Genomic DNA, 25,574 nt, shown 5'->3' with positions numbered 1-25,574 from the left:
ATTCCTGATGGCAAATAGTAACAGACCAGCATTAAATGTTAGCTGGTCTGTGTGGAACAAGAAAGCGCTGGCCTGCTAAGGCTTAAGAAGATAGTCTTCCTAAAGCTTAACGTGCAGGAGGTGAAACGGGAGTGTAATTAGATTTTTAATGGGAATAGACCTTTTCATACTGACAATTCGAGACACGCTGTACTCATTAACGATTACCAGGAGCTGTGTAAGGCATTTGGTTTTATGAAGATAACGGCCGAAGGCTTTAAAAGGGTCGTGGTCACACCAAGCTAGGTGATAACAAATGCAATCAGAAGCCCTGCTCCAAAGAGCTTACAGTCTTGGTCCTGCTGAAAAGAGCATGAACCCCAATCACTTGTGAAATGAGGGTGACGGTGGTGGGAAGACCCGTGGTGAGGCTCCTGCCGCAGTCTGGTACCTGGTGCTGGACTCACGGATGGGAAAGGGTGTGACCAACAGATCCGGCTACAGGCAGGGGGTTGCTGTGCTTTGCCTCTGCAAAGAGAAAGGGCCCGTTTCACTTTTCAGCACAGTTTTCACATTGCTCCCAGCTTCTCCTTCCACCTCTCCCTATAAAATCTCCTGCTTGGGTATCACTGTCTGAGGCAAGAGCTGCGCTACGGCGTTGGGTCCTGCACTAAAGCCTAGTTTATAGTCTTCACTGCCTGTGCTTGTAGAAGGAGATGGAAGGGATGTTTCAGGAGATGCTGTGGGAGAGAAAAGAAACAGAATTAAAATGGACTTGGACGCTGTTCAGTGGAGCAGTGCCCAAATAAAACCAGCAAACCATCCTATGAACCAAGGAGCAGAAGCGTGGGGGATGGGGCAGGAGGAGCCATCCCAAATTCAGGCATGTTCAGGTGTATTTTTCCTTCCTGTTTGTGATGAGGCACAGGGTGCACTGATAGGGCACGTACCAACTCTTCTCAGTGTTTTGCACTTGGGAAATGCCCCCAGCTGCTTTTCAATCCTTCTTCTCCTCGTCAGAGGAGAGCTCAACCTGCTGCCACTATACTCCATTTACAGAACACAGCATCTCTCTAATCTCCCTTGCTGCAAGGTGGCTTAAAAAAAAGAGCAAGCTGAACACATGATGCCAACGTTTACATGGCTGAGCAATAGCAAAATATGCTACAAGGGGCAGATGATTGTAACTGGCAGAAGGAGACTGTGAGTGCAAGACATTGTGATTACATGGCAGCGGCTGTTAAATTGCAACTCACGTTCTGCTTCTTTTTTTAATAGCATGATCTGTTTGCTGCTACAGTGGATAAATGCTTTAACAAATAGCCATCGCCTAGCAGCAGTGCCCAGAGTGGTTGAAGATGGTCTTGTATTCAGGTCATATTGTGTTCTGGTTGACAGCAACCACAACGCTTTACGTAGGGAAACTCTTGCCACTAATAACTGTGTGTGCTTCTTTGTGGTATTTCCCAGCGCTGCCTGTGTTCATAGAAACACACTGTCAACGATCTTGATTTCCTTTTTTTAAATCTTGTGATGTTTAGTAACATCGCAGAATCCCTCTGGATCATGCTATTACATGAAAGGCTCAGCGTCTCTTTGGCAGCATGTTTCCTGACTGCATAGTAAAGGAAGTCAGCAAGGGGGGCTGTGAACTCAGATTCAAGTGTAATGCTTGAACATGTAAATAAACTTAAAGATCTTTTTCTTAACTGCTTTTCCTATCCAGTCCCTTCATTCTGCTGATGCCAATAGTGTAAAAATGGACACCTACGGTCTGGGGCGGTGTGAATCACAGAGCTCATGTTGCTTGGGAGGACATGTCCTGGCAGCGGTTCCAAGTTGAGGTTGGGAGGTCCTGACTGGTACTGGAGATCAATGGTGGTTCCTGCAGTGGAAGTGGGAAAAGACATCATTCTTTGCATAGTTACTGAGAAGCCAGATGCTCTGGGCCAAATCTCTTTTTTTCAGCTAATGTGGAAGACCTCTGTGGGTGGGGGTTAACGTCCTGGCTCGTCTTTGCTTCCTTCCTGCTCCAGCTGTCCTGTTTGCTCTCAGCCTTCTCACTGTCTAGGGACAACCTCCTGGGATGGCTGGGGTTTCAGCTAATACCCAGCTGCACTGTTCATCTGTCTCTGTGTCTGTCCCAATTACTGCTTTTATGAGGGTTTTCCATATAGTTACAACGTTTGCATTTTGCTAACAAAAAAAATGTGTGGTCTTCTTGCAAACTGCATCAGTTTGGTAGGTTGCCTAAAAGTCAAGTGCCCCACTGGTGCGAAGCACCACAGAGTGTACCCATTTCTATAAAACCAATCCTGGGTCAGATTTCAGACAAAAGCTGGAAAGAAATGGCTTGGGGATTGGACTGGAGTGAGAAGGACCCATGTTCAAGCTGCAATTCAACCTGAGCTGTCACTTCCCTCCTCCCAAGACCAAGCTCTCTCTACCATACATCCTCCAGAGAAGGACACAAACCCGGACGTGAAGCCCTGTAATAAAACAACTTTGCTGTCCTTTCCCAGCAGGGTTTGTACCTCCCAGCAGCATCTCCTGCAGCAAGCTGTCGATCCTGGCCACGCCGAAGAGCTTCACAAACTGGACTTGCTCTATCATCTGCCAGGTGATGCTCTGCAGCGGGGGCAGCAGGAGGAGGATGTCGCTGAACCGGCCTCGGGAGTCGTACTGGCGATCGTTGATATAGTCTTCTAGGTTGACTTGGACCTGGAAGCGCATGTTCTTCACCTTCCCGGGCTCGCTCAGGCCTTTGCAGTCTGGGAGGGGAAAAAATGAAGTTAACTGCTGGCCTGTGTAACCAAAAAGCGTTACCCTGTCAGCCAGGCTCTGTAGAGGGAAAAGGGTGAGATGCCAGTGATCCTCTGACAATTATCTCTCGGAGTCTCCAAGTTTATCTGACGGATTAGCATTGGGCTGCCACTATTTCCTATCTCATATGGAATACGGAAACAGTAAGGGGAATTTGAGGGGAAACAGTAAGAAAATAAGAGCTTGCTTCAGATGGATATGTCTGGCTACTGCCATTAGTGAAGAGGAAGGATTTAGAAGTTGAACCATATTTGTCCTTCCAAGGAAACAGCCTGGAGTTTTCCCCTGAAAACTTTGAGTCCCAACTACTGCCACTAAACCCATGCAGGTTTAGCGCCTATGTGTTGTAATTACACTCGCTGCAGCATCAGATTCTTTTCTTGAGTTCCTGCCTTTGACCTGTGGTCGATCCAGTTTCTGTGGACCAGTGGTCCAGTTTTGCTTAAGCGAGTAAATGTGTGCTCTGGGTAGGGTGATTTACAGCTTCCCACTCCTGCCTCTCCTGCTAGCTAGAACTACGATTTCTGGCTCACCGGACCATTTCCTTCACTGTCTACAAAGAATCCACAAGCACCACATTTTAGGGATCATCATGCCAAGAGATTAGACAAAGTGGTTAACAAATTATTGTATGTCATAGCGGTGCTCCATGGACATGCCTTGTTAGCACAAACGAATTTCACTTCTGTAGAGCTTCACACATTTTCATTTTAGATGAAATCACAGCACCTCACTGTCGCAATGACCTAAAGCTTCAATGAGATACTGATCAGCCAAGAAGGTAATTTGTCAAACTCAATTTAATAATGTGATCCTTATTCAGATTTGCAGCAGGCTCCTTGGCAAGGCAAAGTTCGTGATGTTTGTAAAACTCCTGTATCTTTATTTCAAATCAGCGAACACAGCAAAAAATAATTAATGGAATATACTCTAATTTTTCCCTGCTAACAGATGCCAAAGACAAAAAGGCATTGTTTGGGACTTGGAACCGTTCCCCCACCTCTTCTCCAAGCTACACACTAAAGGGACTTGAGTGTTGTACCGAGAGGCGGTTGTGTTTGGGGGGGAACCTGGGTTGAGACGGAAACCCCTGTGTTTGTGGAATGAGCATACAGCAAAGGTTCAAAGCAAGCTTTTGTTTGCCTCTGTGTGTTTCCCTGCTCTCCCCTCCATCCTGTGCTGATCAGCCCTGCCCTCGGTCGGTGCTGGCTGCCAGCAAGATCCATTAACAGACATCCTTGATATTTCTGGGTACCCTGAACGTTTCAGCTCTCTGTGGTTTTTAATGCTGCTTTCTGAACTCAGATGGATGTTCCACACTGCTGCTCAGTTGACTCACTTTGCTTATGCATAATTCACTATAGGCATATATGTCCTTAACAGTCATCTCCTTCATTTCAGACTGACGGGCTTTCTCGAAGCCAAGCTACAGAAGCAGCAAAACTCCTTTAGTGTCTGCAGAGTCTTGCACATTGGTCTGGCTGGAGTTAATACTTGCTAAATAGTAAAGCGTTCAGGAATAGGTCACTCCTAACATGCCCTTGCTGCACTGCTAAGTATTGTTCATTACAGCAGAGGCAGGGTGAAATGAAGAGCTGCTGCCAAGGGGTTTTCCTGGTTTTTCCTTTTCAAGCCTCATACTTAGCAGTCAGGAAGGAACCTTACCTGGATCAAAGAAGATGATGGCTTTAAGGCAAGCGTACTCATTGTCATCGATCTGGATGTCCCGCAAGGGCTTCACCAACTCGTCCAAGATTCTGGTGGCCACACGAGCGATTTCCAGTTCCGGGCAGTGCATTGGGATGATGAAGTCGTTCCCTGGGGAGACAAGAGAAATCCCGCATCAGATTTTCATTCTAGCTCTGCGGACACGGTCTCATCCAGAAGTTACCCCAAGGCATGTTGCCAGATAGTCCCAGTGCCCCTGTGCAGTAGATGTCCAGTGTGCAGCTTCGTACTCAGATTCACGACTGAGAAGCAAGCTGTCCATCTCATTCTCTGGTCCTTAATTATCTCGGTTGCACATGCCGGTGCACCCACACTGTACTCAAAGCCTGCTCTACGTTCTGCTCTGGTTTACTCTCTGCTATACCTAGCATCTGTTTGCAAGTGCTGTTGCATCTTTATTTTTGGTGTGTTTTTTTTTAAACAAAGTTCTCCCTTCCTCTTTTCATTAATGTGTGGCTTTCGAGGTCAGTATTCTCATTTTTCCACCCACCTGTGTTTTTGGTGGCAGAGAGCTACATGAAAAGGAAATACCTATTTATACTATAATTTTTAATAGACCTTTCTGCTAAGTTTTTATCCACCGATACCCAATACCTCATTGCCTGTGTCCTGGCAATTTCAGTTACAAAACCAAGGCAACGCAGTTTGAGATGCCATTTAAATATTGGGGGTTTTCTCATCCACAATTTCAAAGCAGTAAGGGAACAGTTGTAAAAGTCCCAGTGAATTTGCTTGCTCCTTTTTGTGCTTCTCCAGAGACCTTCTCAAGCACTTAGTCTCAAGCCAGATGTGCAGACCATGCCCAGGAGTGCAGAGGGGATTTCAGGCAGGCAGGGTTCTTGGCAATGACTCGGGAGTGCATGAATTATAAAAGCAGGAGTGTATTTCACTACTTTACCTAGCAACAGAAAATCGGTGTATGGTATGGACCGCTTGGCTACCCCGAGGAGCAGGTGTTCCCCCGCGTGGGCTCTGAGCAAGGCAACCTGGAGATGGCACAGAAGAAAGAAATAATATTATGTTTGAAAAGCAGAGGACAGAATGGAGAGATATTGCTACTTAGATTAAGCCCAATTTGGTGTTTGCTTGGATATGTCAGATCTACAGATAAAGTACTCTGAAGAGCTAGAACTTATTAGTATATCTTCGCTTTTCAGAAGTGCTACATTCATGGCAAGCTAAATAAAAAGTTGTTTTCAACTGAAAGAGCAAAGAGGGGATTGAGTAATATGAGTTCTTTGGAAACAAATGGCTTTTATATTCAACTATCAGGTACAAATAAAGGGAAAACCAGTCTTTTTTGACTGGGCCCTTGTGAAGACTGGAGTGACCAACTCTATTTCTGGGGATTTTGGCTGCTGGACTAATTTTGATCGATCTTTTGTCCTTTATTATTCTTCCTCTTCTGCTAGTTTATTGCTCTGCATAGGGTGATCTATATGCTAAAGTTAGATTCTCCCGTTGAAAGGTACGGCTGGGAGTTCCTATGGAAGGCAGTGGGTTTGCAGGGAAGAGGCATTTGCATTTTACCTGGTCATCAAGTGGGAGCTCACAAAACGCTGGGATGTATTTTGCCCATTCAACCAGCACCAGAAGCTGCTGTTTCATGGATTCACACACATCGTTGATGGTTGCAACCTTCTTCATCGCAATGTCCATGCTGTGCACTGGACTCAGCGATGAATACTGAAAGAGAAACAACCCGGTTGCATTAGGACCGGATCTGTGCTGTTCTGCCATCCTCAATAGCAACGATTCATTGACAACATGGGGAGCCTTCACAGACATTAAACTCATCAGGACATTGACAAGACGTTTGCCGTTGTGGTTGCATACGTATTTGCTCAGCGGTGTATGCTGTCCAATGTATAGCCCAAGGCAAAGCCTCCACGAGGTGGTGCTCGGTCCCAACAGACACCCCTCCCTCCTCCGCCTCTTCCCCACTCTCCAGGCTGGCTCAGGACAAAATCTGATTAATATTCCCGTTCCTAGCAGTAGCCAGCAGCACTGCTCAGCTTCCCATCAACCACTTAAGCCAGCCAAATGCATGAAATGCATCCAGCCTTTCTCCCCCAAGTATCTGCCTGGGACACGAAACACCCATTTCGATATCTAAAGAACTGCGTCGGGGGGAGAGGGTTAAACAGAATAATTTTTGAAAAGGAAGTGGACGCATTGCTGCATGTAATATGCAACATCTGGACCATATGTTCCAGTGGAGAAAGGATATTTGCATAAGAATTTAAAGGATGTGCAGGGTGAAATTCATTGCAGAACGTGAAATAAGAAAGCAATCGGCATTAGTTGAAGCCCAGCGATTTTATTAGCTTTATTTTTCTCCCCTAAAATTGTTGCCCTGGTGAAGAAGTTACAAGAAAAGATATAATCGACCATGACGGGAACATTATGTTCTGAGCAGGACAGAGTGTGCAGCAAGGAGGGATAAACTTCTGCATGAAATGCAATGAGTTTTTAGGGGTGCAGCAACAATTTAGGCTGGGGGCAGAGGGGACCCAGGGTCTGAAACATCCCTCAGCCCTTGGAATTTCAGCTTTGCATCTCACACACCAAAGGCTGCCTCTGCTCCTTGCAGGCCATGTTGTCTTGATAATGCACCAAGGATTTTTGCTGTCTGCTTTTGAATATCTCTAATGCATTTTCTTCCCTGTGGCTTTGTGCAAGAGCCATCCAAGGGCAGAAAAAGTTCCAGCCCTGGTTGGTTTAGTGCGTTCATAACCCCATATGGAATAGCTGAAGGCCACATACTCGTTCCGAGGGCTGTCCCCGCATTTCATACCTGCTGCGCCATGGCCTCGGCCTGAGTGAGCACGTTGATGGAGAGAGAGCCGTTGTCCTCGTAGCTGCACCTGCGAATGCTGATCCTGTCGCGCTCGTTCTGCACGGCTGAAACGAGAGCGAGCAGTGGTTGTGTTAGCAAGAAGCTTCCCACACAACCGATGGCTGCTGTCACTTGCGGTCCCCAAACAGGAGTGGGTGGGACTTTAGTGCCTGTAAGACCTTCCACCCTTGTTGGATGCTGGAATAAGATTAAAGAGGTCCCTGGGGAGAGGAAAAGGCCACTAGAGAGGGGGAAGACCAAGCACAGGAGCAACAGAGGGAGATAAGGCTATTTGGCAGTCAGACCAACCGCCGCGGGACATTAGCTGGTCCCTCTGAGCTCCTGGTATGGCGGGATGCTCTTGAGGTCGTATCTCGTCTTACAATAGCCCTGGAAAAACCATCCTCTGATCCCACCTCAAAGCAGCCTTGAAGTGTCCCCTGCCCCTGAGGTGTCAGCGGTGGTGGTCCCCAGGGACATCTCCGCCACTCAGGGGGAGCAGGAAGAGTCACCTCATTAAGGAAGCTCCAAAGAAAGAAAGTTTAAATTCACTGATCCCACCTTAAAACCATTCCCTCAGCCTTGCCCGTCACGCTGATGATTTCAATGAGCCCGTAACCCCCACGGCAATGCCGGCACACAGCTGAGGGAACAAACCAAGCCAGGGTTTGTCTCCAGCTCTGCTGGCACCCCCTGCAAATCATCAGCTCAGTGTCCTGAACTGTTAGTAACAGTGATACAGCGCTCCTTGGACACGCTATAGTGACCACTGCAGGGTGAAGATCAGCCCTGGGCTTTTTGCAAAACAAAAAGGTACGGCCATGCCACAGTGAATTAGAAAAAAATGCTGATTTTTTGAGGTCCATTCCACCCTTTAAACCATCCTTTGCCCTGAAGCACAAGCCACATCTAGCCCCACGCTCCACCAATCCTGCATGTTGAACATAAGGGATTTATTGCATTTAAGCAGCTTATTTTTGCAACACAAGCGCCAAGAACTGACTTGCCTCCACTGCAGCCATCAAGTAAAAGAGCAGCAGAGAAAAAAGCAGAATTTAGACTTAGAGCAACCTTGTTTTCAGTGTTAGTTTCTCCCCCCAGCCCTGTTGCTTCTGTCCAGCAGCAAACAAGCCCACATGGGGCTGGAGGAAGGAGCCTGAATGCAGACAGCATTTTCCTGACGGCTTGTACGTCTTGGCTACGTATAGCTCGGCAAGGCAATTGTCAGGTCCTTAAAGCAGAGGGAGCGGGAAGATTTAGCATCTGGTGGTAATGCAGCACATCCCTCCTCCTTCATATAGCAATTCTAGGCTCCTTTTGGTTTTATTTAGGGGGAATGACTCAGACATAGCTGTCAAAGCGTGACTCACTCTGTGCTTTAACCCCTTGGATGTGAAACAGTGTGGGTTTTGTCTCAAAAGTGGCCACTGGAGAAGATTTTTCCAGCAACTTTTTTTGGCAGAGTCAGCAAAATCATTTCACCATCACTCTTTCGAGACTTTGCCTCGCTGCTGGGCCTTGCTTTAGAGCAAGCATCACTCTTTGCACGGGGCACGTTTCTCTGAATTCGTGCACAGGCGGAGACATGGGTGCCGTTTCGCACGCGGGGTGGGAAGGTGGGTTTTTTTTGTCAGCTCAGGTCCAACCACTGCTCCATTTTCCTAACCAGCCTCTGATGAGAGGCCAACAAAGTGAAAGGGCAGAAAACAAGCAACAGTGACAAAAAAATCAATATCTCCCGTTATCAGCAGGAGGGTGGTATTTATTTTCCAGGATTTGGGGCTCAGCCTTGCTGTCAGTCGGGACCTGCTCGCTGCTGAGCTGGATGTGCTTGGGGGGGTCTGCTGGGGTCCGGCCACCAAAGCCAGTTTGCACCTCGGAGCCAGCCTTGCCTGAATGGCTGCAAGGGGCCGGATGGGCACATCGATTTGTTAAAGATGCAACACACAAACATATTACCGGAGCCTTTTCAGGCTATGGATACTATGTAGAGGCAATTAGACATCAATTCAGAGAAAAAACAACTACAGCCCTTGGGAGGCTCTGCTAACCTACCTTAGACAGCAGCATACATGGGGAGGGGGGGTGATGGAAAAGGCTGTTCAGCCAGGGATCCCCACCAGTCTGAAAGTGAAGGTGGTTATAGGAACTGTAATCTATGTTAATCTTCAGAATAGATTAACCCTTCACGGCTTTTTTTGGTACACCAGAAGGACGAGCAGCAGCATCCAGCATTGAGTAGAAACAAGCCTGCCCTAATCCATGTCATTGCTGACGTCCTTGGGAAGTCCCCAGCCAACTTTCTGTGCCTGCTTTCACATCAGATGCTCCCCCACGTAACTCTCCGGGGATGATGGGGCTCTTTTTGCCCACTTACAAGAAAAGGTACCAGTTTTGCCTTCCCAACCAAGTTACACATCCTATTTTACGTAAGTCCTACAAACCCAGGTGGACTTGGTCCTAGTCCCCGATGACAGACTCCTTTAAGAAGCCTCAGCCTGTTTTTCTCCCGGGTCCTTTTATGGCACATATTTCAGTGCTTCCCTCATGCTCTGATAAGCTCAATCTTCAAGTGTAAGTGGATGGTACAGACCGACTTTCTCAAGGTGATTGGGATGTTATCACTGAAAGTACCCAAGATGTGATGAAATTAGATACAAAAAGGAGTTAATGTTTTACCTGCCACAAAATTAAACTATTACTGTGGGGTAATTATATTGCTATATTTATTGTGCTTGTAAAAGGGAAGGGATAGGTCACTCGTGGTGAGGCATCGGGAGTGCTCGAGGGGTGTGCTGGCGCTGAGGGTGCTCGGGCTTGGACGTGATCTTGGCTTTGCAGTCAATAAAACTCAGCAAATTTGCAGGAAGGACTAAAATCCCAGTGCTGGATCCCACTGCCTCCCAGGGACTACTATTTCCAGTATGTGCCTGGCAAAAGCTTCACTCCCCTTTTTTTTTTTCCTCTAGTCCTGTCCTTTGCACAGCGCTCCAATTCCCAAAGCCAATAAAACACTGGGAAGGGCCACTGCAGCCCCGCACGAGGGGACGTCAGCGGGGCGAGTCCCCACGAGGCTGACGGCCAGGGACAGCGTAGCCGCAACCCAGGCTTTCCCACGGGGAAAGGAGAGGGAGGGCGGGATGGTGCCCGTGTCTCCCTCCAGGGAATTGTCCACAGCTACGGCATGTCCTGACTGTGGGAAGTGGACGGGAGAACAAACATATTCTCCATCTGACATAGAGGAGGCGTCAGAGGGGTTTTGTTAGTCAGAGCAAGCCTGGGCCCTTTTGCCATGAGCACATCAAGGATGCCGGCGGCCGGGCAGGCTGCGGAGCACGCGCGGCGGCTCTTGAGCAAACAGCAGCGTGTTTGTGAGATTGCAACAAACCCGCATTTCCCAAACATTTTGTCCTTGCTGCCTTGCCACATAGGTACAGAGCATGTGATGAGGAACCTCCGGGGAGTCCAATAAATACAGGGACAGGCACTGATGGGAAAGGGACAGCAGCAAACCAGTAACTTTCCACAGTAACTGCAGAGGTTAAAGCCCTGCCTACATGGGAGTTACCGTTTCCATTATTATTCTGCTAAAAACATCCTCATTTAACACTGATGGGGATGGAAATGCATTAATAAACGGCATAAAGAGAGGGGAGGAGGAGGGAGGTGCGAGTGCCCGAGCGCAGTGCTGGCATTCACCAGTGCTCACAGGGTTTCTGTCTCCACCGATAGATCTACTCCTTCTGCTGCCTGATTAATTTATATGCACGAATAATTTTTCCCCCGAGCTACCTCTGATTTTGTAGGTGTGGTGTATTTTATTTGCAAATAAATCCCAATGGTACATGCACATTTAATCCTTTCACAGGCTTTTGGCCTGATTTGACTATCGCAAAGTAGGGAAGATCCTTTATCTTTTCCATCCATCTTTGCAATAAACTGCAGTCCCAGCCTTCCGAAAGCTGGCAGAAGAGATGTGCAAACAAAAGGTATGAAACAAGATAGAGGTCCTGTGAAACACTGATGAAACTGTCCTATAAACCTGTCCAATTTAGCAAAAATAAATAAAAAATAGCCTCAAATCCTCCCACTGTGTTGTGGCAGTAAGTGATACAATAATTCAATAATTCTTTTTACTTCTGCGTTAAACTAAAGGAGTTCATGTACATTCATAAATTACTTTAAAGGGTATGAGAGGTTAAATATTAACCCTTTTTTTTTCACTGGCAAACAGAATCCTGACAGTGCAGTGCTGGCATTTCAAAAGGCTTCCAGGTTTTCAGATGCTCAACTCCATGTGAGTAGATGACCTGGCTCACTTGAAAAATCACACCCTGCTAATTTATTCAAGGTTAAACATGACCTGAGTAAGAGGCTAAAAATAGCATCCTGCTGTTTTCTTTGGGTGTTTAAGTATCTGGTGCACTCCTCATGCACTGATGCTGCAGTGACCAAAAACCTGGCCGGTAGCATTGTGCAAAACAATAGAAATCGAACCTTCTCCTTTGCAAAGAGAGAAAATCAGAGAGAACAGCCAGAAAACCCCCGAAACACCCAGACCACCCTGCGGTACAGTCCCAGCCTTAACCACAGAACAAGAATAAAGGAGTGAATCTCCTGGAAAAATCTTAAGTCCTGATCACAGTGGCATTTCAGGAGACAAGAAGGGGTTTGCATTCAAGCAAGCCTTTTCCTCTCCCCTCATCCCAGCTTTAATGATTGTTTACTTGTAGTTATTAAAGTGAATTATTGATACCAAAAGTGTCATTGGGATAGGAGTGTTTCTGAATGAGCTAATTTCTAGGAAATCTGGGGAATGGATTTTCCACAAGACTCAAGTTTTGGCCCTCTGGCTCTCACTGGCGCTGATAGAACCTGGATCCCATCTCAATGCACAAGCCTGGAAGAGCAGGGCTCATATGTGGGACAGTTCTGGTCCTTTTGGAAATTCAGGATCAAATTCAGAGTGTACAAACAAGCCAGTCTAAAGGACCCTACCAATGCTTTTCTCAACAACCTCTGCCCAGCTGCCCCAAACCCATAGCGAACCTATAACCTGACTGCACTGTGCTCCCAAGACCAGTTCGTGCTGAGACCCTCAGCCCTGCCCCGCCACTGCTGCCCCTATAGACAGCCAGTTTAAAGCTAGCTCAGGCATTTGCATCATATGGCTTTTTCTTTAGGCAGAAATTTCCCTTCTACCAGGCCAGATAATATAGCCCCTCTCAATCTCTTATGCACTAGAGTTGTTTCCAATGGGGAAAAAAAGAGAAAGAAAGATCCATATGTGTCATGTCACATCTTACAACACGGGCAGATTGGAAAAAAATCACCCTGGATCCACAATTCCAGTTTATCAGTTTGTTTTGCTGGGATGAGAACATTTGGGAAACAGCAAGTTTCCCGACATTGCGCGCACACACCCATCGAGCGGTGGGTCAGTGGGGCGCCGGCGGTGGGGAGTGTGCGAGGGTGACACAACCCTGCTAAGCCCACCCCAGGTGTATTGTCACTGACAGGCTGGGAAAAGGATCGTTTCCAGCTTCTTCCCCTCTGCTGTGAATAAACAATGCTATTGGCACACCCTGGAAAGTCTGATTGCTATTATATGGGCTGGCTGGTGTGCCAGAGAAAGAGAGTGTCAAACTGTTGCGTGCCAGTGCTGGGACAACGGGACACACTGAGTGTGGGTGTCACAGCTGCGATCTCCCAACATGAATTGGTGCACACCACCAAAAAATTATGCACAAACTTTTGTATCATCCTCATACTGCTCTATCCCAAGACATGGCTTCTCTTTTTCCCTAATGCTTCGCAATACTGTTTAATATTAATCTAGAACCACCCTAAAACAAATAACTGTGTTCTTTTTGTGCACACAATTGTGCAAGAAAATTTCTTTCACAGTCCTACACACATGCTTTGGATATAGCTCTGGTCAGCTAAGCTAATTCCTGCAAAGCAGTTGCTCAAGGTGCTTTAAAATCTTCCTTACCAAACACAGGAGCAGTTTGTGAGCACACAACCTGACTGTGCACTCATAAAAAAGTTGCAAAGAATGTGACTATGTGGAACTTGAAATGAGTCATTTTCCGTCGGGCTGTAATCAATAATGAAGGCATGAGCCAAGGTTTTATAACTTTTACCATAAAGCCAATAAAAAACATGCTTCAGCTCAAAGAATGGAGCTGATAACCAGATTTCAGCCCTTCCGAGCTGTGGAGCTTGCTGCATCGGCAACTGGCTCCATCCCCATCTAGAACTGACCAGATATGCTTCGGTTTGGTCCTTATTACTTTGAGGGCTGTTCTTTTCCATCTGCTGTATTATTTACTCCATTTCTCCTAAATTAAACCAGCAGACATTTTTGCTACATCCATGACCTATGCCAAATTGCAAGACACCCTTGTTCTCCAGGAAAATGTATGGTCAGAATGTTGGAAAGATTTTTTCATCACCAGTGAAATCTTATGATTTACCAGAAATCCATGACAAATTTCCCCTTGGTTTCAGTGGGACCATGATTTCACCCCTTGGGTAAGGGGTATTTAACTCGGCAGCACAGAAAGAAACTCTCAAGTTCTTTTCTAGACCCTTTAGCTGTCGGTGGGTTGGAAAACAGCAGAAATGAAGGGAGGAGAGTTTTGAAACCATCACCCAATTACCTGCACATCAGGGGGATGTACCATCTGTTGTGGGTTGGGCCCCCATTTTGCCAAGCACTCAGCGTACAAACACAGTCTCTGCCCAGAAAGCTTGGAGTAAGTAAAATAATATCATCCGTGCTCTCCCACTACGCAAACACTGAATGACCAGAGATCGGAAATGCTATGATAGGACCCGAACTTTCCCAGGGAAGCTGGCTGTAGGGAATTAAGGCGTAGGTTAAGAGAAGTGTTTTTTCTCTTGCTTAGCATTAGGCACTGTAACACTTAATATTTCCTTTAGTGTGTTGGAAGGGCAATTCCCAATGGCCACTGGTACCCAAATGCTCTACAACGCTCCACCTCCCTCTTAATACAGCCAATGTGAAGTGCAACAAAAGGCATCAGCCAATATTGGATTGGTCCTTCAGTACTAGTGCTAATAGTGGCTCTATAGTCATGCCATACCCACCACGAGGACAGCACTACCGAAGGGTTTGACTCCGACTCAGGTCCCAGCTCAGGGGACACAGGAGCCATCTGCCACTGGGAGCACTGCCTGTGTGCCCTGAGCCACGGAGGAGCCTCTCTCGCACCATAAGGCATCATGTTCAGGCTGTACCTCACCCTGAGGGTTGCACCAAGCTACATGAGCATCAGCCAAGTCAACCGCCAAATGCTACTCCGTGGTAGTCAGCTGTTGGCATTTATGAGATTGAGGATGGCAGGTCCTCGCTGAGATTGTCACAGCTGGGATAAGGAGTCTCACTAGCAGGTATGTAGCAAGGGAATTTCTGTTGTGAAACAATTAGAGGCTAAATCCTGAAGAAGCCCATCACTTTCCCAGTATAAAAATACCCTAAAAAGACCAGCCTCCCAGGATGGGTGAATATTGTCACAAGGCTCTAATTGAAATTCCCACCTGATAAGATAGGAAATGGGGCTTTCATCTTTGACAACAAGAAATCTCTCACTATGACGCACGAGCATCGTCTCCGCAGGCCAGGGCTGCCGCTGCTCTCCACCATGCTCTGCAGTGGGAGTAGGGCCAGAGACAGCAGCAGGCAGTTTTGAAATGTCTCTTTGCACCTACCTTCTTTCTTCATGCCAGCTCTGAAGCACTTCTTCAGCCTGCAGTACCTGCACTGGTTCCTCTTGTCTTTGTCTATCACACACTGTCGGCTGAACCTGGGAGGAAATCAGAAATAAAACATGGAGCAACCAGCCTGGCATTTGCACCCCACTCACCCTGAGCAGCCCCAAATAGAGTCCCAGACCTCACTGAGCTACGCATTGCCTGAACCCAGAGGAGAGCCAAAGGTTTGCAAGAAGTGGATTGAATCAACGTTGGCTTGGCCCAGCTCCTCATCTTCCCCACTGCTGTTCCTGCCAGCTGGGAGCGCAGCGATTTCAGACCACCCACCCTGCGAGGACTGTGATGGTTTTGGCTGTGAAAGCGTGACTGTGACTCAAGTTGTGCTGGTGCCTGGCAGTGTAGGAACTCCATCTCCCACTTTCAAACAGTTATTGGGTGTTCGGCGTTGGAGCTCGTTTGATCCCACTTGTTAACACTAGCCTGCTTTGCGTAGAATAATTACACTATGGACCACAAGACCTTTTGTGTCTGCAGCCTAGTTCTGAGGCACGTGGCCTCCTAAGTCCGATTCATTTCAACGAGGGATTTAAGAACCTATGTGCTGTTCAAGGGGTGGCCCACGTAGACTTGGCAGCTCTTGCTATGCTGGGTGAAGTGATGGAAGAGGAATCTGCCACGCAGAGAGGAGACAGCGTGGGTTGTTCGGGACCATCATCAGGTTGTAAAAGCTGAGGCACTTTCCCAGACTGGTAAAAAGCCAAAGGTACAAGAGCCCGAAGACTTTCCAAGGAATTCACGTCTGCGATAAACAACAGAGCTCCGAGCTGGGCTAAATACAGTGCGGCTCACCAAATAAGGATTTGCAGACAAGCGAGCATTTGCCATTTGCTTGGCTTCGATGCTGTGGATCTTCCCTGAGCTGCCAAATATTGCAGAGATTCATGGATTCCTGGGGAGGGGCAACAACTCCGCTCCCAGGAGACTGGTAGCTGAAATTTCAAAGAAATCAGTAGTAGCTGTTGCCTCCTCCTGCAGGGATCCCACGGTTCCTGGGATGGGCACTGTGCGGGTGGACACTACTGTCACCCCGGGTGTCTTTCATGACTGGTGTGTCCTGGAGTGATAAGGACCCCAGAAGCCTTTTGAACAAACAGGGTGACTCACGTTGGAAAAATTTGGAACGCCCTTAAAGGAGGAAGAGCTCTGGAACAGAAAGAAAACTTCCAGGTTTTAATTAGAGATGAAGGGCTTGAGTGTATTCAGGATTTTTTTCCCTTCCTCCTTTGCTAAAATAAACACCATTTTTCTAAGGTCAGCCAGGATAGCTGCTGTATAATTTATAGCCTCCTCCTGGTAAAAAATTTCTCTCAAACATATACCTGTGTGCCAAAGTGGACGTGAATCATCACTGGTCCACGCTAGGTTCTCAGAATGATTGTAAAATCATCAGTGATATGTCAGCATACATAGTTTAATGACTTCAAAACAAAAATGGAGACACTGTGGGGGAAGTGGAGGCTTTGGAGGTGGCAGGTTCTTGGATGCTTGTTGCTTTTTACCAGGAAAATCAAGAAAGACAACGTTTGAGATTAAATCTCTGGAGCTTTGGTCCTTTGCCACCTTGGCTTTCCCTTGCTGGGCTGTGGTAAGGTTACGGTGTCACTCCACACCCAGAAGCTGTACTTACGTATTACACAGCCCAGTCAAACCTCAGGGCTGTAAGTTTCCCTTGATTTACACCCTGGGGAAAGCAGTGACGGTGAACACGTGAAATGAATTGCTCGGTATCACAAAAGGTGTCAGGGTCCAAGATGAGGTAGGACTTAGCTTACTCCTTAGCTCCCTGTCTTCCAGACAGAAACTAAACTGCAGTGTTACTGTCAGCATTCACTGCATGGTAATTCGGCATTTGGGATAGGGGCCCCATTGTACAACCTGATCTCCAGCCCAAATTATTTACAGTGTCAATAAATCCTATTTATTTATTGCAGAAGGGGCAGGTACCTGCAGGAATAGACATGGTTCTTGCGGACACTCCTCCTGAAGAAGCCTTTGCAGCCGTCGCAGCTGGATGCCCCGTAGTGCTTGCCGGTCGCCCGGTCCCCACAGATGGAGCAGAGGGAGCCGATGCCGTTGGTGAGCAGGTTGGTGTTTGCCGATTCAGCTGCGATGGCCTCTGCAGGCAGAGAACAGGGACCATTAGATCCCTCCGTGGTAGAAACCAGAATCAGCTGACAGCAAGTTGCTTTTTTTAAGCAAAGCACGCGCTGACCCAGCCCCACAGACGTGTGTGCATGCAGTATGTGTTGCTAGTAAAGCCTCCAGATCGATGGTCACGCTCTTCTCAACCTCAACTGAGAGTAACTCAGTTGCTTTTCTTCTGGTATTGGTGCTTTCCTTTGCTTCAGCGAACAGAGAGATTTCAAGCTGCGTAACCCAATATGCTCATGAGAATTTAACAATGACCTCTACTTTTCTTGGCAGATGCAGAGAAACCTTACCTGGCTGTGAGATACATGCTTTTGAGGGATGGGGAGCCACCTCCCCAGTTAGGCGCCTGGAGAACACGGTTCAGAGCTGGTGCCCACAGAAGACAGTGGAAAGAACATCATTAACATGAATAAGTAGAAAGCAGAGAAGAGAGAGCAGAGGCAGGAGGGATGAACGACTTCATGCACATGACAGAAGTGCTGGAGCCAAAAGGCGGCTCTTGAGAGCTCCTCTGCCGCTGGAAGACAGAGACAGCAGCTCCCACAGAGGTCACGTTAGTTCTCCTAAGTCTGGTTCCTGCTCTGAATTGCCCTCTGAAGAGGCTCATTGCTTTCCACTGGAAAGCAATAGAGGGGTGCAAGAAGATTGACCTTCTAAATTAGGGACCTAAAATTAGGTCATATGAATGCCCTCTGTCATGTCCTCTCTTTGCACCCACTCATTTGGGGCAGGAATAGCTCTGCCCCTGCTTGGCCTGTGTACATACTGCTGAAAACTCCCCTTTAAGCTTCTGCCTTGGCCTTAACCACCAGACTCACTGCCCTCTTAATCCTCCTAATTTGAGACACAGCTTGGGGAAGAAAAAAAAAGGAGAAGGAAAAAAAAAAAGGAAACACTTGAGAAGACGCAGATGACAGTGTTTACATCTCTCCGAGAGGCGGAATGTTTGTGGAGTCTGTCCTGACCTGGGCACTCGCTGCAGGATGGTTTTATGAATTTATCGCACCTCTGGGAGCAAGTTCTTCGCTCCAGGGGAGCTGATCTCGTGCTACAGTGACCTCGGCAAAGCCTCTGGGACAAGATGCATCTTGCCTCGCAGAAGAGATGGGCGGTGATGAGAAAAGCTCAGCTGCTGTTGCATTGAGCAATGACAAATCTTCGAGAAAATTAGTCAAAGGGGAGGAATTGGCATCTGATCTGGACAGTCTAGAGAAAGTTTTCTAATGCACAATGCATAAAAATAGCTTTGGGTAATCCACACACAACATGTATATATACAGAGAGAGAGAGAAGGCTATTTTTGTGTATGAATACACATCAAAATTTTATAGTGAAAATATTTGCTATGCAATGAAAATTGTACTCAAAAGCCAAAAAAAAAAAGCCAATAAAGCTTCAGTTTTTCAAAAACTGGAAAGTTTCTTAGCTAAGGCTAAGACTAAGACATTTTTAGCTAAGACTTCACAAATGCAAAGGTCAGACTTCCTTTCACCCCCTCAAAAAACCCTTTTGATCTATACTTCACCTTCTAATGTATGGATGAATAAATAAGTAGGTTGTAGAAAGATGGGAGCAACATGACAAGAAAGAATGACAGCATCAAAATCATTCTTAGGTCATAATGACAGGAAGCGAGATTTACCTGTTCCCAAAATCCGTGTAAGATGCTCCCAGCTCTGACATTTGTCAGTAAGTGACACTTGGGTCCTTTGGGAACATTGTCTGTGTCAGAGGTGCTTAATGGTAATTTCCATTGATTTTTAGTTTTTTCACATTGATTCTTTATTTTATTTTGCTTGATAACTCAGTTTTAAATGAGCTGTACCAGAATATTCCTTCAAGGGTAACTGTACTGCTAAACATTTGTGCATCTGTTGCTCCATCTATTTTTTTGAAGGAACATGTGACCATAAACAAATGCGCCGAGTGTGCTGGATTCCATTTAAAAAATTGCACAACAAAAATAAAGACAAGAAGGCCAATTTTCTCTTTGCTCTGCTCATGCTTTCTCTACTGACTTCAGAGGAATCAAGCTGAGGTCATGCAGTTTGGGTCTCCAATGGACCCTTCATCCTTCAGCTGGGGCCAGATTGCAAAATGTTCCCTGGTGCTGGAAAGCCTTTACTCACCAGAGAAGACTTTTTATGTGAGTAGGACATGTGAAGAGCTGCTTGCTGGTATAAGGAAGAAATTAATAATCTGGCCTTAAACCAAGAATTATGGGAGGAAGGACCATCAGCATTGAGCATGTGAGGGCCCATAGAAGTTAGCAAACCAAATTTTGCCCTCACTTGTACCCATGAAAACACAGACAAGCCCATGGGCTACAGCTGAGTTGGATGGCTCTGTTAGGACAGATACATAGCTAAAAGTTCAGTCCCTCTTAGGTAGCCACGTGTCCTTTTCAGCTTGGTCGGAGGTGAACAGAAATTTAAAAAAAAAAAAAAGAAAATGAAAGCCTTGTTAATTAAGCACATGTTAATTATGATGATTAATTTTAATTACAAAATCCTGTCACCAACTAATGATGATTTCCAAATGAGAATTAGCTCAGAGAAGAGCAAAGGCGCAACCTATATTGTGTGCATCAGAAGACTGTTTCAATGCGGCTTTCAAACCTACCCAGTATTTGGGGAATGTCTGGGTTTTTCCTGGACTGATCACTGCTAGGAAGGGCAGAAGAAAGCCAGGATCCCTGCCAGCACAGTTGCCTGCCTGTGAAATCGGCTGAAGATTGTAGACCTGTAGACCATGTACTTCATCCCGGTCTGACACAAGACGATAACCTGCTCAGAGCTTCATTTAACACGTTGTGCCTCTCTCTCGAGGGGTTGCTACATGGAGCTCAGCACCACACTGGGATGGGCTCGAGGGCTGCTAGGATGGATCTGGTCAGAGTCCAGCTGGCTCACAACAACTGAAACAAGCTCACAACTGTTCTCACCACCCTGGAGAGAGATGCTCAGAGTTGTGTATCAGTTATAGACACTCATCATAGTGGTATAACAGAGTGATCCCTCGTTCATGCCACAGTGTCTCTGAAATTTCTCCTGGAGAGATGCAACTGATGACATTCTCCAAGCAGAGACCGAAACTCTTCTTGCATGGGTCCTAGGCTGAGCTGAAGACCTGTGGTTGTGGCCAGACTCCTCACTAGGACTGTCCCAGATGTTCACTGGCAGAAAAATCTGAAGTTTCAACCATCTTTTATGAATTATGTATGAACAGCGTGCTGATTGGGAACTACAGCCTACCTAATGCCGATGAGAATATCCCAGTGGCTTCACCAGCTTTGCAGTCAACCAAGCTCGCAAGTGAAATGCATACAAATTTTTGTTACCTACTGCCTCTGTACGTAAGTCATTACCTAACCAGGGCTCAAATGAAGATGCCAAATTTTACAGTGGTAAGAAATGACAGTGAGGATGCTCTCAGTGGGGACACTGTCAGGGAATGGTATCTGGCTTCCATTCAGAGCTGGAGCTTGGCACAATACCTGACCCCTGTACACCTCTCCACTGCTTTTCATTTCCGTTATGTTACTGGTTACTAAACTCTTCAAGCCAGTCCCCATCTCTTCTGGATGCACACTGTATAGGAGATTTACCTTGCAATACTTTCCACAATGGCTTTTGCTTTTATCTACCCAGAAATCCAAGCCAGTCCTGGTGCACATACTTTGCAGCTAACAAATCCCCAAATTACATGTGCTGGGCTAGAATGTAAAGACATCATATATGCGGGTTTGGGGTATGCACATGCAGTCAATCTTGGTGGCTGAAGCGAGCATTGCGAAACCTATGCATACAAATGTAGGGCTGGACGGGAACTAGTACTGAAGCCCTGGCCGTGTGCAGGTCACCCACTTTCTACATCGGCTTTTGAGCAAATATAGGGGGAGTTTTTGAGATCTAAAACATAGCTTTGATGTAGCGTTCCCAAATCCTACAGTAACAGGAGGAAGAGGCCAGCCAGAAAGGCCAGAGCTCCTTGCAACCACGCATGCAGCTTGAGGGATGGTCAGGCACTATCAAAATATCTTTGACAGCTTTTTGATGGTCTGAATTGGGACAGACTGCAGCGGGGCTAGGAACGGTGTTTCGCCAAAGTTGTGCCAAAGTCCCAAGGATCAGCGCGGTGTTTGAGTGCTGAGATGGGAAAACGAGCACCACTGTGGGAAAAAGTGTTCGCCGACACTCGACTAAAGAATTAGTGCAATATTTCAATAATGCTTCATATTTTAAGCAAAATGACAACTCTGACAAGAGCGAGAGGAAATGGGTATTAACAGCACATAAAAACCAAGTGAAAATACGGCTTGTAATGCCAGCCAAGGTAAAGGAAACAAGTTTGTACAGAATGGGAAAATTTCTGCAGTTTCAACACATATTTTATAAAGGAAAGACAGGATTAACATTGATTTTTGTTCATTTCCTTTCGTCATTCTTTCTATTTTAAAACAGACAATTTTTTATACTCCTCCTCCACTCCCATAATGGATTCTATTCTTTATTTTGAATTAGTCTCAAAATATTTGGCAAATTATAGGCTACTTACTTAAAGGTGGAAAATCCAAAATATATATCTAGGCAAACGTCAAAACGATAGCAGCTTCCTGAAGCAGAAAGCTCAGCACCGGAAGTGCTCCACATCATTAATCAACCCAAAAATATTGATTAAATAATATTCCAAAGAAGGAAACAGTTGGTTTTAAGAAAGCATGACCTTATTTGAAAGTATTCTAATTTTCACTTTAAAAATTCTTGAGAATATAAGAAACAGTCCTGAGTCCGTTAAAATAAATATTGCACCCTTTCCTGTTTGTGTTTATATAGAGGGCAAAATCGCCATTAGGTTTATCAGGGGAAATAATACAGAATAATCTTGCACAGTGGAAAAAATATGGTTTAAAACAATGCAGTATATGTTTTTAAAAATGCCTAAAATGAGATTGTTTCTTAATTCTAATAACTTTGAAAATATTTCTGAAACTACAGAGTATCCGTGTGAACTGTTATTTTGGGTTACCTATGGGAACTGAACTCAGCTGGTTAGCAATATATTTCCATGCATGGACATTTCAGGTCTTTTTTGAAGTTAGTTTTACAAACTGTAGAAGAGGACACTTACCCAAGACAAACAAGCTAATTTCAAAACAGCTAGTTCCTGAGAGAACCGGTTACTCATTAACAGCTAGACAAATAACACAATACTGATCTAGATAAACTTCAGAAAAAACTCAACCTGTCAGTTCCACAGCACGAAACAACAGAGAGCCCCAAACAGGTTTTGGTAGTTAATTTGCAAAATTATATTGAATTTTGAGGAAATTTGTATCACTCTAAAAAGTTAAAAGTATCTTGTTGTGCAGCAGCAAGTGACAGAGCGAAACATCTGTGTTAAATAACATTTCTGGAGTGGGGTGGTGGATGGAAACCTTTCCGCAAGAATAAGAAATAAGATCCAGTGTATCTGGAGCTGGCAAAAAAGAAAATATTGAAAATCTTTTATTTAGGGACAGACAGAGCCTTTCTTGAAGTCAAATTTAAATTCAAGTTTCTTTGGGCCTTTTAACTTTACTTGTCTCCTGACATCCCCCCATGTCCCACAATAACAAGTCTAATCATTTTATATTGTAGGCGATAGCCCTACTGAAACGGATTTCTTTTGATGAGACAGCTAATGAGCAAACGTGAGACCCTGAAAATCCCATCTTAATTTCACAAAGCTTCTTAACAAATTAAATGAAATGCTGCCAAAAATCTCCAAAGGCATCGCTAACGCTGGAATCTCATTCGGTTACATGATTGGTTTCACGCTATAGGACTAAAATATCCTTTATCTTTCACACAGTGAACAGTTAGTTTCACAGAATAGTGTTCGCTTTATGTCAGAGTACTTTTGATTACTTTTGATTACTCAAAGCCCAAATATCGCGCAATACGCTTTATTTCTGTGAACAAAGCGGAAGTCTTTGCGTATAAACACTCATGCCTCGCAGCCAAATTCTTTGTGTGCTGTAAAGGCTTTTAGACCATTTTGGTAGCCAGAAAAAAATACAAAGCAGGTAATGATTTAGATATTGCTCCTCAATCTAAGTACCTAGGAACAAGTTAAATTGGACACGTGGTATATTGTCTGAATAATAGACAAAATGCCATTTGAGATGGCACTTTTTCCAAGGGTTAAATATGAACCTAAGTCATATACGGCAATGAAACACACATTTTAAGGAAGAAATATTGGTAATAACTCCTCTCATAAGTCATACAGGGGGCCAAACCTATGGCGTGCCATGAAGGGCTCTACCAGCATTTGCGATACTTTGTGGGCTCTTCAGGACACGACGCTCAGCCCACCAAGGAAAAGAATAACTCAAAATAGGACTGGCAAGCGAAGGGGTCCCATTTCAGCACAAACATAACTGCAGATGCAACACAAGTTGACAGGTCAGCTGCTTAAATATTACCCCTTCCACCCTTTGCCCCACACCTCCTACCTGCCTTTCCTAGGTGTTCTGCTTTGTAACAAAGGTAGTGGAGGTTATTCAAGAGGAAGGAAACAGAAAACTCACCAGTGGTATTGGGTAGCACCCGAAGGTTGTCAAATTCCAGCATGGTATAAGAGGAGTCCAAGGAGTCGACGTAATCTGGCATATCCATGTCCATGATGGACTGACAAAGCTTCATTATTACTTGTCAACAGCAAGGGAAGTGGCAAAAAACAGCCCTGCTGTCAATCACGGCCAAGGTTTCCTCTGCAAAGAGAGACACCCCAGACCTTGCGATGACAAATCATTACCCAGCTCTGCCCGCAGTCCCCTCCCCGTGCCAGGAGAGAAGGGACGAAGCCGTTCCCTCTCGCGCACGCAGTCCCCTCCCTTCCCGGGGTGCATCTGTGCTCTCTCGGTCCTGATAATATGATGTAGATAAGGCCTAGACTCGAACGACTTGGATTGCATCTTCAGGTCAATACAACCCATTTTATGGCTGTTCCTGTGCAAACATTTTGAAAAGGGCTGCGGAGAAGCGTTCGCGCACATGCGCTGCTCTTCCAGGGCAAACCAGTGGTCACGTCAAATAACACCCGTGCCGATGTCACCTTGCTCAGTTACCAGCCCTTGGGAAAGGACCAGATGATGTCACTTGAAGCTGGTGAAGACAATGAGACAGTGTCACCACTGGCTGAAGACCGTCAAGATAGGTCAGCATGGAGAACCTGAGGCATTGCCATGGGACACCAACAGCGCTGCACACCAGATCACACCTTGAGTTGCTACTGGAAGGGAAAAATGAGGCTTCATTACAGCTGTCCACATGGTTTTACCCTACCCCATAGGCAGAGGGGAGGCGACTTCTCCCACCCACCACCTGCTGTCCCTGTCAGCCGCGTCTTCTCCCTCCTGACTCCAGGTAGCCCCAATCTCCCAGAGCTCCCACTGAGAAAGAGCTTGGTTGTGGTTGCGAGTTGTTGGGGCAGAAGATTTCAAGTAATGGCCAATGATGAAAATGGAAAAGGCTGGAAGGAACCGGGCAGACTCGCTTGCAGATGTGTGGTGTTGCATTTCATGCTGACCCATGCCTGGCTTTTCTGGGAAAGGCCCATATTATGGAAGTACAATTCCAGTTTTTCCCCACAGTCCTGTGGTTTTTTTTTTTTTTAATTTACTGAATTTTGCACAGAAGTTCTTTCCTTGTTAAGACTCATGAGCTGTACAGCAAAAGACTGGAAATAAAACACAGCCATGCAAAGTGATATAGCTTGAAGTGCTTGGTTTAGTCTTCATTTCATCTTCCAGTTGCCTTCCCTGACATTACAGTCCCCTCTCCAGTGACGTTGTTTTGTGTCAGAGGGCCTTTCCTTTCCATGAGCTGTTCTGCGAGATCCAGTTCCACATCCTGTTGAATCTGGAGGAAAAGAAGAGTCTTGAGAAATAGGGAGATGCGTTGCCAGGAAAGGAGCCTTGGCCAAAAGAAGAGGAGTGCCAGACTGCCTGAACTCTCACTGAACCGGGGAGCAGGGCGGCCCCATGTATCCTAGCAAACTCCAAATAGCAAGAAATATGCCAAAACTGAGTTTTGAAATGTCTTAGATATACTCATTTTGATTTAATCTCCATTTTACTTCTTTTTTAAAATGTATTTTTCCATATCCTGGGGACTTACAGTGGACACTGTAATGGGTTAACTCTAGATATGCTTTTCCTCTATAAAGACTGGGTGCAGGAACACTTAGCTTTATTTTCTTATCATTT

The 25,574-nt window shown here is 45.9% G+C and overlaps 1 protein-coding gene across 4 annotated transcripts; it reads right to left on the bottom strand.

Moving 5' to 3' along the window:
- Positions 1-582: 582 nt before the first annotated feature.
- Positions 583-24,009, bottom strand: LOC104253892 (hepatocyte nuclear factor 4-beta). 4 transcript variants are annotated; one of them, XM_059824891.1, is made up of 11 exons: positions 23,895-24,009; positions 20,832-20,833; positions 17,114-17,316; positions 15,107-15,201; positions 7,328-7,434; positions 6,061-6,216; positions 5,429-5,516; positions 4,468-4,620; positions 2,514-2,750; positions 1,751-1,864; positions 583-719 (listed from the first exon to the last, which is right to left on the bottom strand). In XM_059824891.1, exons 1-11 carry the CDS (start codon positions 24,007-24,009, stop codon positions 583-585), a joined length of 1,407 nt encoding a protein of 468 aa, XP_059680874.1. The 4 variants fall into 4 exon arrangements, with proteins under 4 accessions (XP_059680874.1, XP_059680875.1, XP_009805799.2 ...); XM_059824892.1 differs by lacking the exon at positions 20,832-20,833 and adding an exon at positions 20,608-20,610 and having other exon boundaries at positions 17,114-17,285; XM_009807497.2 differs by lacking the exon at positions 20,832-20,833 and having other exon boundaries at positions 23,884-24,009.
- Positions 24,010-25,574: the final 1,565 nt, after the last annotated feature.

The sequence above is a fragment of the Gavia stellata genome, chromosome 15 (assembly GCF_030936135.1).
Source record: "Gavia stellata isolate bGavSte3 chromosome 15, bGavSte3.hap2, whole genome shotgun sequence".
NCBI lineage: Eukaryota > Metazoa > Chordata > Aves > Gaviiformes > Gaviidae > Gavia > Gavia stellata.
The sequence above is the reverse complement of the archived record's forward strand: the minus strand, read 5'-3'. Positions and strand labels throughout refer to the sequence as shown.